We start from the raw sequence: 14,253 nt of genomic DNA on the forward strand, positions 1-14,253 counted from the left end.
GCTTTGGATCACTGTCTGTGAGCAGTTTGTTGTGTTCTCCTTGTGTCTGCATGGGTTTCCTCACAATCCAAACACACACATTGGTAGGTCAATTCGTTATGTAAGGTTATATACAGGTCTGAGTGAGTGAGTGAGTGACTAGGTGAGTTTGTGATGGCCTTTTTGATGTTTATCTCCTGACCAACTGTGAACTTGATCAAGAAAATCATATACAGGTGAGTTAATGTATGTAGACTGTTAAACATAATGCACACTGAAAACAGACCTATGGTAATCATATGGACTTTGAACCCAATGCATTTTGCGTATGTAGTTTTCCTGAGCAGATGTTAACGCTACAGGTGTCTAATTAGAGACTATAACTATAGACCATCTGCCCTTCATCAATATTCTACTCAACTCCACAATGAGAATAATTATACTATCCTCAATTTAACCAAAGCCTGATTAATTATTTAAGTCTAAATTAAACTGTAGTTCTAATTGGAAATCTAAAATTCCTTTGAAATCCATTTTGCTTCTGGTTTGAATTCATTCATTCATTCATTCATTATCTGTAACCGCTTATCCAGTTCAGGGTCCAGAGACTTCCTGGAATCACTGGGCGCAATACACCCTGAATACACCCTGGAGGGGGCGCCAGTCCTTCACAGGGCAACACAGACACACACACACATTCACCTACGGACACTTTTGAGTCGCCAATCCACCCACCAACGTGTGTTTTTGGACTGTGGGAGGAAACCGGAGCACCCGGAGGAAACCCACGCAGACACAGAGAACACACCACACTCCTCACGGACAGTCACCCGGAGGAAACCCACACAGACACAGGGAGAACACACCACACTCCTCATGGACAGTCACCGGAGGAAACCCACGCAGACACAGGGAGAACACACCAACTCCTCACAGACAGTCACCCGGAGGAAACCCACGGAGACACAGGGAGAACACACCACACTCCTCACAGACAGTCACCCGGAGGAAACCCACGCAGACACAGGGAGAACACACCACACTCCTCACGGACAGTCACCCGGAGGAAACCCACGCAGACACAGGGAGAACACACCACACTCCTCACGGACAGTCACCCGGAGGAAATCCACGCAGACACAGAGAAAACACACCACACTCCTCACAGACAGTCACCCGGAGGAAACCCCCACAGACACAGAGAGAACACACCACACTCCTCACAGACAGTCACCCAGAGGAAACCCACACAGACACAGAGAGAACACACCACACTCCTCACAGACAGTCACCCAGAGGAAACCCACACAGACACAGAGAGAACACACCACACTCCTCACAGACAGTCACCCGGAGGAAACCCCCACAGACACAGAGAGAAACACACCACACTCCTCACAGACAGTCACCCAGAGGAAACCCACACAGACACAGAGAGAACACACCACACTCCTCACAGACAGTCACCCAGAGGAAACCCACACAGACACAGAGAGAACACACCACACTCCTCACAGACAGTCACCCGGAGGAAACCCCCACAGACACAGAGAGAACACACCACACTCCTCACAGACAGTCACCCAGAGGAAACCCACACAGACACAGAGAGAACACACCACACTCCTCACAGACAGTCACCCACGCGGGAATCGAACCCACAACCTCCAGGTCCCTGGAGCTGTGTGACTGCGACACCTACCTATTTGATTATATTTCGAACAAACCTCAGGAAAACAAAAAAGAAGTTAAAAACGTAGACACATACGTAAGTGCCCCTTTTTGTGGACCACCCATCATGATTAAGTAAACAATTCAGAGGAAGCTGGAAGTTTGGTGGTTTTTAACCCCTTGTTGTAGAAAAAAGAGGCAGACTGAGCTGAGTGGGGTTGTTTGTTTTAACTGAGCTGGGGCCTTGGGGCTGTTGTGTACCTTCCGCTTGCTGTTTACCTTTGAGGAGAATACAGAACAGTTCTGGAGGTTAATGACTAGGTTTCTTTACAGAAAGAGACCACAATGCTTTATATTTCTCAAAGTCCACAGCAGTAGATTGGAGTATTGGCACGAAAATGTTACGCAATGCTGAGTAATAACACATTGCCTGATAAAAACAGGGGCAGAGTTTAAGGGAAGCGAGGGAGGGGTGTGGAAAAGCTGTGAGTGAGTGAAATGAGATAGGTGGACAGAAAGAGAGAGAGAGAGAGAGAGAGAGAGAGAGAGAGAGAGAGGCAGGTGGAGTACTACAGAACAGAAAAGGAGGTGGGCAAATCATACATTGAGGAGGAAATGAATGGAAGAGAGAGAGCATAAAAGAAGGAAAAAGGGAGTGCGTTACTCATTCACAACGTGCTGGTTTCTTTGACTTGGACACAGACAATTGACTGAACATAAGCTAGGGAGAGAGAGAGAGAGAGAGAGAGAGAGAGGAGAGAGAGAGAGAGAGAGAAACACAGAGAGAGAGAGAGAGAGAGAGAAACACAGAGAGAGAGAGAAACACAGATAGAGAGAGAGAGAGAGAGAGAGAGAAACACAGAGAGAAACAGATAGATAGATAGTGAGAGAGAGAGAGAAACACACAGAGAGAGAGAGAGAGAGAGAGAGAGAGAGAGAGAGAGAGAGAGAGAGTTAACGGGAGAGAGAACTATTTGAAGAGCCTTTGAATTCATAGAAGAGACCTTGTGGGATTCTACTGAGTGTGTGTGCCTGCACGTGTGTGTGTGTGTGTGTTTGAGAGAGAGAGAGAGAGAGAGAGGAAAAGGACAGCTGTGAGATGGAGGCAAATGGAAAAGTGCAGGAACAGACAGAGAGACCAGAGGCACTTACGGATGGAGAACAAGCCATGGTCCAGAACACCTGGGCAAAGTGTATCAGAACAAAGAAGCTGCAGGGGTGGCAGTGCTGATGAGGTACCTCTCTCTGTCATTCTCTCTTCATTCATTCATTTATTCATTCATTCATTCGTTAATTCATCTCCTGTAACCACTGCATCTTGCTCAATGTCAGAGTGTGTCTGGAGCCTACCAGGAATCACTGGGCGTCACACACTCCCACATTTATTTAAGTCAGTGTAAAAAATATTTTATTCCAAGGAGGATTTCTATTGGTCCATTCATCATTAACTTTTACACAATGTGGAGGAGAGCTGCTGAGGAAATGAAGATATATGTTTTTCTTTGGACAATGACAGTAGAATATAATCCTGATTACAGTCCAGTTCCTGTTTAGATTCTAATTCTAATTTGGATTCTGATTCAAAGTAGGAGTTTACAGCTTGTTGCTCACGTACACGTCTCACATCTCAGTCACTAGTTTAGTTTTGAGCACCTTCCATTTGTGATCAGCTGAGCTGAAAGTGGCATGAGTGCGAATGTTACAGCTTACTCCACAGTCCGTGTTCTTTATAACAGACTGAGATGTATGAGCATGTGCATCAGAATAAAGGAGGGGAGAGAGAGACACGTAGACAAGATCAGACTGATATTTTGAAATAGCTTTAGAATTTTTTATGCATTCTTCACTAAATGCATCATTAGTTTCATTTATAGATTAATCTGGAAAACCTTTGACCTAAATACAGCTGTGAGACATGTTTGGATGCAAATTTGTGGGAGGGTGTGGTGTGAACTCATCATCTGTACAGTCTGTACGCACACATCATGCCTGCTGTGGTTACATAGAGAAACATTGCAATATGTAGCTGTTCATTTACAAAGGGAACTTAAAAATAAATATATATATATATAGTGTTCTCTCTGTGTTTGCGTGGGTGTCCTCCGGGCGACTGTCTGTGAGGTGTGTGGTGTGTTCTCCCTGTGTCCACGTGGGTTTCCTCCGGGTGACTGTCTGTGAGGAGTGTGGTGTGTTCTCCCTGTGTCTGCGTGGGTTTCCTCCGGGTGACTGTCTGTGAGGAGTGTGGTGTGTTCTCCCTGTGTCTGCGTGGGTTTCCTCCGGGTGACTGTCTGTGAGGAGTGTGGTGTGTTCTACCTGTGTCTGCGTGGGTGTCCTCCGGGTGACTGTCTGTGAGGAGTGTGGTGTGTTCTCCCTGTGTCTGCGTGGGTATCCTCCGGGTGACTGTCTGTGAGGAGTGTGGTGTGTTCTCTCTGTGTCTGCGTGGGTTTCCTCCGGGTGACTGTCTGTGAGGAGTGTGGTGTGTTCTACCTGTGTCTGCGTGGGTGTCCTCCGGGTGACTGTCTGTGAGGAGTGTGGTGTGTTCTCTCTGTGTCTGCGTGGGTTTCCTCCGGGTGACTGTCTGTGAGGAGTGTGGTGTGTTCTACCTGTGTCTGCGTGGGTTTCCTCCGGGTGACTGTCTGTGAGGAGTGTGGTGTGTTCTCCCTGTGTCTGCCTGGGTTTCCTCCGGGTGCTCCGGTTTCCTCCCACAATCCAAAAACACACGTGGGTAGGTGGATTGGCGACTCAAAAGTGTCCTTAGGTGTGAGTGTGTGTTGCCCTGTGAAGGACTGGTGCCCCCTCCAGGGTGTATTCCTGCATTGCGCCCAATGATTCCAGGTAGGCTCTGGACCCACCACCGCCCTGAACTGGATAAGGGTTACAGACAATGAATGAATATATATATATATATAAAAATCAAGAAAACCTGTTAATCCTTTTAAACTCTCATATTTTGGGGACTTCCTTCCTTATGAGGAACGACATGCAAGTCCCCAACAGTGTGAATCACTGCATTTTACCAACAAGTGTGTGTGTGTATGTGTATGTGTGAGAGAAAGAGAGAGAGCAGTGTCAGCCTGTTCTCCTATTCATTAAGAGCTTTGATTGGCACCAGCTCTGATACACACACACACACACACACTGACCTCAGTGACCTCTGTTACTTGACCTGTGCTTGCTTTGTCATCTATGTCTTACTGTCCTTATCTCTCCTTATTTTTCCCTCCTTTTTCCATTCCTCTGTCAAAAAACATGTTAATACAGTTGCGATAATAATGGAATTTAATGTGGAATTCAGTCCTCAGTAGTTTCCAATAGAGTCAACATTTGCTCAGCTCAGGTGCCAGTAGGGCTCTGATGGAATGCTGGAAAGTCTAATCTCGCATTCACATTTCTGAAGGTTTTCTGAACAATGAATTGTTATGACTCTGCTCTGAAATTCGAGTCACATGATCAAGTACCCACTGAGTATTCAAGCTGTGACTGAGACAAAGTGCATATCCATTAACTGCAAGACTAGAAACCACTGGGCGAAGCACGCAGATTGCTGTATTGGTGTGTGTGTGTGTGTGTGTGTGTGTGTGTGTGTGAGAGAGAGAGAGAGAGAGAGACAGAGAGTTTTAGCACAAGGGATCTGACTGCGGTGGAGTTCTGAACATAAATATAATCACAGAAGCAGAAAAAATGTTTTCCCCACAATGCTAATTTTGCTAGACCACGCCCACAAAGGTTGAAATGGGGAGGAGTTCAGGGTGGAGACGGGTTGGAGGTAGGAGCAACTCACACAGCAAATGAAGAGTCACATGACTTTGCAGTCCCTGAAGGAAATGGCTTATGCTCTATAGAGCAGGTCCCCCACAGTGAGGTAGCCATGTTTAAAATCAGGTTTAGCATTGTTACATCATCAAAGGCCAGGTAATGAGACTGAGCCATTACTTCCATTATGACCCTAAGGCAGAACGGAACAAGTGAGCAAGCAGCAATTTGGGATTGTTGTGTAGCAAGCCACTTAGACATCTTCTTCAGGATGGTGAACCCCCACACAAAGCACCAAGCCCAAACACACATATAACACCCATAAACACACCCATGAGCTCCTCAGCCTCTCCTCTACTCAGCACTGCCACTGTATGTACATTTTGATACAAACTGATCACTAGGAATGACATGATGGCTTTCAAATCATGAATAAAATCACATGAAAAATACCACTTATAAGTGTTCAAGACTATGAGCCATCCACTTTTTTAAAGATTATATCCCAAGAGAATGTTGTTAATTAGATTTAGACTTGTTCCTAGAAGGGTGTTACATACAGTTTCTTTATCACTGTACATTTAATAAACATATGCACATCCCTTTATGGGGCGGCATGGTGGCGCAGCAGGTAGTGTCGCAGTCACACAGCTCCAGGGGCCTGGAGGTAGTGGGTTTGATTCCCACTCCGGGTGACTGTCTGTGAGGAGTGTGGTGTGTTCTCCCTGTGTCTGCGTGGGTTTCCTCCGGGTGACTGTCTGTGAGGAGTGTGGTGTGTTCTCCCTGTGTCTGCGTGGGTTTCCTCCGGGTGACTGTCTGTGAGGAGTGTGGTGTGTTCTCCCTGTGTCTGTGTGGGTTTCCTCCGAGTGACTGTCTGTGAGGAGTGTGGTGTGTTCTCCCTGTGTCGGCGTGGGTTTCCTCCGGGTGACTGTCTGTGAGGAATGTGGTGTGTTCTCCCTGTGTCTGGGTGGGTTTCCTCCGGGTGACTGTCTGTGAGGAGTGTGGTGTGTTCTCTCTGTGTCTGGGTGGGTTTCCTCCGGGTGACTGTCTGTGAGGAGTGTGGTGTGTTCTCCTGTATCCTGATTGGATATATTTAAATGTGAAGCATCCCATGGAATGTTTGTGCAACTCACTCACTCATGTTTAACTAAACGCTAAGGGCTAATAGTTCAGGGCTTTACACATCATCCTCCCACAAGAACATAGGTGAGGTCAGGTTCTTATGTTGGATTAGTAGTTCTCACAAGTGATTAAAGTACCTTAAGATCGAGTGATGGATTTTTAAGATCTGTTCTTCACACTCAAAGTGATCAAAAAGTGATTATTCAATTGCACCACTCACCGAATCTTTTGCAGCACCTTGCAGACCAGATAAAGCCAAGATTCATTTATCTGAATAAAGATAGAACGAGAACCAAGTATCTCCGGCTGATCCTGTACAGCTGACATTCCTGAGATGATTCCACAACCTTCTGTACACTGTGAAAAATGATGGTTAGATCAGAGAGTTATGATCAAATATAATCCAATTCAATCAGAAACATATGCATTCGTTCACACACACACACTGTCTCCAAACAAAACTACCACATTCCCTTTCTGTTTCTGATTTCCTCAGCAGCCAGATGAACCTGGATATAATTTCCTGTGGAGCAGAGATGCAGTGGTTTTTACTGTAGACACATAGTTTTGACAGTGAAACACACACAGCTGCTTACTGTATTGTTACCAACTACCACAAGTATAATTTCATGTTTTTCAGTTTTGGTGTCTCTCAGATTGGCTTTCATTACAGTTAATGAAACTGTTCAGTGACCTGGAGGTTGTGGCTGTCTGTGAGGAGTGTGGTGTGTTCTCCCTGTGTCTGCGTGGGTTTCCTCCGGGTGACTGTCTGTGAGGAGTGTGGTGTGTTCTCCCTGTGTCTGCGTGGGTTTCCTCCGGGTGACTGTCTGTGAGGAGTGTGGTGTGTTCTCCCTGTGTCTGCGTGGGTTTCCTCTGGGTGACTGTCTGTGAGGAGTGTGGTGTGTTCTCCCTGTGTCTGCGTGGGTTTCCTCCGGGTGACTGTCTGTGAGGAGTGTGGTGTGTTCTCTCTGTGTCTGCGTGGGTTTCCTCCGGGTGACTGTCTGTGAGGAGTGTGGTGTGTTCTCCCTGTATCTGCATGGGTTTCCTCCGGGTGACTGTCTGTGAGGAGTGTGGTGTGTTCTCTCTGTGTCTGCGTGGGTTTCCTCCAGGTGACTGTCTGTGAGGAGTGTGGTGTGTTCTCCCTGTGTCTGCATGGGTTTCCTCCGGGTGACTGTCTGTGAGGAGTGTGGTGTGTTCTCCCTGTGTCTGCGTGGGTTTCCTCCGGGTGCTCCAGTTTCCTCCCACAGTCCAAAAACACACGTTGGTAGGTGGATTGTCGACTCAAAAGTGTCTGTAGTGTGTGTGTGTGTCTGTGTTGCCCTGTGAAGGACTGGCGCCCCCTCCAGGGTGTATTCCTGCCTTGCGCCCAATGATTCCAGGTAGGCTCTGGACCCACCGCGACCCTGAACTGGATAAGGGTTACAGACAATGAATGAATGAATGAATGTTTGAATTATACACAGAAGCTCATTTTGTAGCTCGAGTTGTTTACTTTTTGTAGCACTTTCTCTAATGCAGTTAGCTCTGTAGGAAAAATGGGATGTCTCTCAAAATTAATGAAAAATGGAAAACCCTTATTACAGCAAGCAGTTGCACGATACAAAGATGTACCACGGATTCAGCGGAGCTGGACTGAACCTTGAGTACTAGAAAAACACAGCTTATATTGTTTGACAATACCGCCTTCCTCTAAGCTCCTTCTGAGGGATGTGATGTCAGTCGTGTCTGAATACAGTCCATGTGTAAGTTCTAACTCAGTGGAAATTGAGTTCCGTCGCCTTCATGTTTAGACTAGTTCCCTTTGTCTGTGGTGGTTGTTGATTACTCAGTAATAAACTTCCTTTGATATTGATTGGGTCTTCTGGTCCCACAGTGAGAGCTAGAGTTGTGGCTCTTCCTGCTTTCCCTGTTCATATGCTAAATAGGTCACATGGTCACCCTATGTCTAGGAAGACACAGCCAAAATATGTTTATGTTACCCACCTGTGGAGCAGGAAGAGGACAATATCCTCATCTCAGTTCGTGCTTTTCAATGTTTTGGAGTTCTCTCTGTTGTCTAAAAAATACTAGATGCCTCTGCCATGAGCAGAGAGAGTTAAACTAACGTACCGCACCGAAAGAGGGGCTTCATAAACACACTAGACGGGTTTTGAACACGCAAACAGGCTTGAAGAGCTAGCAAATGGTGAGCCAACTGAACTATTAGATTTTATTACAATCGTGAACATCACCTGAGCAGCTACATGTTGTTTTACATTTTTTAATATCTGTAGCATTGACTTAGATAGAGGGAGAGAGGGAAGTGAAGGGATATAGAACGAAGGAGGTGCAGGACAAATCTGGGAAACGAGTGCAAGAGATAAGAAGAGATTCCTTTGTGAGGAATAAATGGTCACCCTTTATTCTCCTGGCTTCTGGTCATAGAAAGATTTAAGAGTGATGATGAAAGAGATAAAGAAGAGAAAACAAGGATGAAAGAGAGAGAGAAATGCAGAGAGAATTGTTTGCCTCAGGACTACCTCTGGGGCTCTGAACACAGTTTGACCCCTTGTTTGATTTATAATGCAGGTCACAGAGAAACCCCTCCTTTGAGCCAGCACCATTCAACGGCCAGTCCTGGAGGCCACAACCAATGTGTCCAATTTAGGCGTGTGTCCCCCCCCCCCTGCCCCTGAAGTCTTTGATCTCTAGAGAAATGCTCAGTGAACGAGCCATGGCCTGTTCCTTAGTGTTGTCCCTCACTTACACAACGTAGTAGTCTGTTGTTGAATGCTTGATAAGGCCTGGCCAGGGGTAGTGTTTACATTTCAGCAAATATGTCTACGGTCGGTAAGTCCAGATCTTAGGAACGCTCTCCTGAGATGAAATACTCAAACCCAAACACAGATATTCCTCTTTAATAACGTTCCTTCAATTCGAGAGGCCTTCATTTACATGTCCAGCAAATAGACACCATACAGAATCATTTTAAAATGGACATTTTTCACAAGTGAACACAGTTTCCAGGGGCAAAATATCACCAGGATCAAACAGCTCTGTTCAAACAATCGGTTCCAGCACCTGTTCCTTTAAATGAGAACGAGCCACAGCTCAGTTCAGAGCGAGAGCCCAGGAGTGAGGAGCTAAGGCTTTGGAATTTAGCTGTTTTGTCTTGGTTCTCTTCCTTTTCTGTTCAGATTCTCTCCATATTAATCAGTCCTCTTTCGGTCTTGGTCCCTTTATCCTTGTCTTTGCACTCTCACATAAACACACATCCACCGCTGTGATTGGAGGGACTCAGACAAGGAGGCAGGACTATTCTAATGTCTCAGCCCTTGATGTAGAATGCAGAGCAAAATCAGAATGACTCATTTTCTCTCGTGTTTTCGGAAAAAAACAGACTGGGTGTGCAAATGCACTGAAAAACCGTTGTTTTCATAAAACGCCTCTTTAAAAAGCTTTTTACGCTAGTCTTTGTTTCATAGGGAAAGCCAGATTCAACCCGATCAGGGTCAGAGTGGGTAGAACACATCCTGGACAGGGTATTTCCCCAAATATTGATCCTGAAATAAAGGGTATTAACAGAGAATTTGTCCCTCACTGGAATTCTCTTCATCACTAATGAGAAAACAGTCCCACTGCTCAACGGTGGAGGGATTTATACCCCTCCAGAAAACATTCGGAGTTAAACAGCTGTCTGTGGGGAGTAAATTGGCATGACACATTGGTATAAACTTACAGTAGACATAAGTGGATTGTACTGCTACTCCATGTTAATTTAAAGTTTATTTGTCATTTATTTACTCAGGCTCTTTACAAGTTTCCCCTCATCCAAACAGTACTTCAGCCAGTTCCGGGACATGGAGGACCCTGAGGAGATGCAGAACAGCGTCCAGCTGAGGAAACACGCCGTGAGGGTGATGAATGCCCTCAACACATTGGTGGAGAATGTCCATGATGAAGAGAAAACGGCATCGGTGCTCAGAGTGGTGGCCAACTCACACGCCATCAAACACAGTGTGGAGCCAAGCTACTTCAAAGTAAATATAGAAGTAAATTAATTTACGGAGACCGTGGGTTATGAGTATTTTCGTTCCTTGTTGCACCAACCCACGTTCTATGGAATCTTTCATTGGGCACCAATTCAATGATGTTTAAAACACTTCAAAAGATAAAACAAATGCCATCTCTTCTGTAGCTTGGAGATTTCACTAACAGCTAGTTTGTTATGGATGTCTGCATTTAGTTATGTAGAGAGGTCTCGTCTCTATTCGGCTCGCATTGAAACAGGTGTGAGCATGGGCTAAAGAAGTACCCAGTTCCATGTAGCAGATACCAAATTTGCCTAATGGAAAAGCAAAAGTAGAGCCAAGTCCAGTAGAGTAGGGACCATGCAGTGGAAAAGCACCATGAGATACTGGAAAATATTACACTTTACCTTTACAGCGTACTCAAGCTGAATTCAGGTACACTTTCAGTCTTGGTACCAACTTGAAATAGCTGGAATGTATGGGCGGAGCCAAAAGCAGAGTGTGGATCAGTGATTGGTTGATCTCTAATTGGTTAGACTTGAGTTGAGAATGCTCTGATTGGTCAGCTGCTGATACAAGCCCTTATCTGTATAAGGTCAGAGGACCAGATACAGCCAGATGTGGAGTCTGATCTACTGGAAAAATATCTTCCAAGTGATTTTTCAGTGTTTTCTCCATTGTTACTACTGTTTTGATTTTGCTGTTTACATGTGCTTTCTCATGGCCTTGACGTATTTGTTTTTTACCGTTGTGGCCTCAATATGTAGATGAAACACCAGCTCACATCTGTCTATCTTGTCTTTCATGTAGATCCTGACTGGAGTTATTCTGGAAGTACTGGTGGAAGCCTTCCCAGAAACCTTCAATGCTGATGCTCAGGGGGCGTGGTCTAAACTGATGGGTGTGGTCTTTTGGCATGTTACACAGTCGTATGCTGACATCGACTGGGCTTCCGTTAGCAACAGTGCTACAGAGTAAGAGAGAGATAGGATTTTGCATGACGTACAGTACAGTAGAAAAGCTTTGGCTTGATGTATATCATCAAAATCACTCTCAGTGAGAAGTGTACTTCAGGAGACGCACTGAGACTGTCTCTCTCACTCTTTTTTATTATTTACATTTACCAAAGAAGAGTCCACATATAAAGGGAGAATACATTAATATGGAAAAGTCTGGAATCCGTTGATATGTTAATAATTCAAAAATACTGCAATGGTTAGTCTGTTCAGGCAAAAAACTAGCAATACACCAGGGCTTTGATCGCAAAATACATACTTTTATTGTAACAACAGAAGGTCAGTTTTAGATTACAACTAAAATCAATATTTTAAATCAGTTGAAAATGTTCAGTTGAACACTTTCAATACATTTCTTACAGTGCATGTTTATGTACATTAAAAAACATATTTTTACATATTTTATTCAATATTTCAAACATTCCACGACCATTTTATAACATTTATATAGTTATATTACTTGTGTAAACTTCTATATCTATATTAAGATTTGAAATATGAGGCTTTCCAGCTTTTCTGTTCTTGTCTTCTAACAAATACCTACATCCACTTTTATCGCAAAGAGTAATATTGAGTATTATATGGAACATTTTCTGGTGAAGGATATCTTTCTTTTTTAAACGGTACTTTGACGTTTTACAGTGAACCATTTAAGCATCCAAATGATTCTGAGTCGTTATAGTTCTTTACCATGGACCGTTATAGAACACATTTTGGAAGATGTATGATATACAGCTACGTACATATGGTTTAAAAGTGTGGAGTTGCTCAACACTAGTATCACACTGTTGTATACGGCATAGATTTATATAAATGAAGTATATAATAATGCCCTTTTTTACTACGACATACTGCATCCTGCAAGATACGAATATTAGTAAAAGCATTATCATATCTCTGTACTTTTTATTTTTACAAATAAAGCAGATAATGTTGTGCAATATAAACCCTGTGAAACCAATCTCAAATCACACTATATGGTCCAAAGTATTATTGACACCTCTTATACAGTAAATAGTGAATTCATGGAGCATTGTTGCGGACATGGAGTAATTTCTAAAATAATGCATTACTAATAAAATGGGAACATCTATAGCTGCTGCACATGAGCTTAATGACACAATACCCAATGCTAAATATCAGTAAGAGGGGCCCTGGCAGCACTGGGCTGGGATGTGTGTTTTTGGAGCAACATTCAATACCTTTGGGATGAATTGGAGTGGTGTTGGCATTCCAGAACCGTGCAACATCTCACTATTGTTTATGTGACTGAATGCTATAAAGTACTCCAAGCATTGATCCAACATCTAGTTAAAACAGAAGAGTAGAAGCTGTTACTCCAGCAAATAACTTTTAATTCAGAGTTTTGGTATGAGCAATTGTCCACAAGGTTTTGGCTCTATAGTAAACCTACTGTAACATGTCTCAGTTACTATTGTTGTATTATTGTACTGTATGAATGAAAAATATTAGCCATTTTAATACTTCAATACCAAAGTGCCAAGAGGTCTTACAAATGTGTTAACAGTAATATTTATTTGATTATTCTGTTATTAGTATTACTATATATAAATCCTAATGGTCTATACTATCTTAAAACATAAGATGTGAAATGATTATCTACACTGTAAAAAATTGCTGGAAATTTACAGCAAGTCTGCTACAGTATTTTATTGTAAATCGCAGTATTTACAGAAAATTACAGTAATATGCAGTAAATTTGAAATACAGTAGTGTTCCTGTAAAAATACGGTAAATGTCTGGGAACTCTGCTGCCAGTATTTTACTGTAAATTGCAGTATTTACAGTAAATTGTTGTATTATTCAATTACAGTAATATGCTGTAAATTTGAAATACAGTAGTGTTCCTGTAAAAATACGGTAAATGTCTGGGAACTCTGCTGCCAGTAATTTACTGTAAATCGCAGTATTTACAGTAAATTGTTGTATTATTCAATTACAGTAATATGCTGTAAATTTGAAATAGAGTAGTGTTCCTGTAAAAATACAGTAAATGGCTGGGAACTCTGCTGCCAGTAATTTACTGTAAATCGTTGTATTATTCAATTACAGTAATATGCTGTAAATTTGAAATACAGTAGTGTTCCTGTAAAAATACGGTAAATGGCTGGGAACTCTGCTGCCAGTATTTTACTGTAAAATTTACAAGAAATGTTTTACAGTGTATATATGGTTAAAGAAATCTGTTATTACAATTATATACCAGAATGAGATACATAATCAGATGATTTATTATCACTACATTTTTTTGCCACATTCATGTCATTTCTTTTATATTTACCTCAAATAAAGTTTGAATTATAAAAACAAGATGTCTGAATCATGCTGTTTGTTCAGTATTCTTATGCAGTGTTGTTCAGAAGTGAGAGCTAACCTTTAATTATTTAATTTTCACTCTGATAAGATTAGACAGATCATTTACTTGTTTAAATGAACAATATTTTTACCTAAAAGTGCTTGAAATTCATCGAGATGCGGTTGATTATATGGCGTTTTTTAAGCTTCTTTGTAAAATTTCTGCTTTTATTTCCCACAAGAGAGTAACTTGATGCATGGTTTCAGGTTTTTCATAGTATTACTGTATGATGCTATACATTACTATTAATATTAATCAGCAGTAACAAATCTCTTTGCAGTAGTTTGTAGCAGTTTGCTTTGGTGACCATTCAACCTAAAGGTCA

At 42.9% G+C, this 14,253-nt stretch overlaps 1 protein-coding gene across 1 annotated transcript; it reads left to right on the forward strand.

Moving 5' to 3' along the window:
* Nucleotides 1–2,608: 2,608 nt before the first annotated feature.
* LOC136699926 (cytoglobin-2-like) lies at nucleotides 2,609–13,848 on the forward strand. Its single transcript, XM_066674994.1, is given in 4 exon segments — nucleotides 2,609–2,834; nucleotides 2,837–2,885; nucleotides 10,313–10,544; nucleotides 11,346–13,848. Coding segments are annotated over 4 exon segments (534 nt in total). The 5' UTR covers nucleotides 2,609–2,749; the 3' UTR covers nucleotides 11,514–13,848.
* Nucleotides 13,849–14,253: the final 405 nt, after the last annotated feature.

This window comes from Hoplias malabaricus, chromosome 6 (genome assembly GCF_029633855.1).
Source record: "Hoplias malabaricus isolate fHopMal1 chromosome 6, fHopMal1.hap1, whole genome shotgun sequence".
Classification (NCBI taxonomy): domain Eukaryota; kingdom Metazoa; phylum Chordata; class Actinopteri; order Characiformes; family Erythrinidae; genus Hoplias; species Hoplias malabaricus.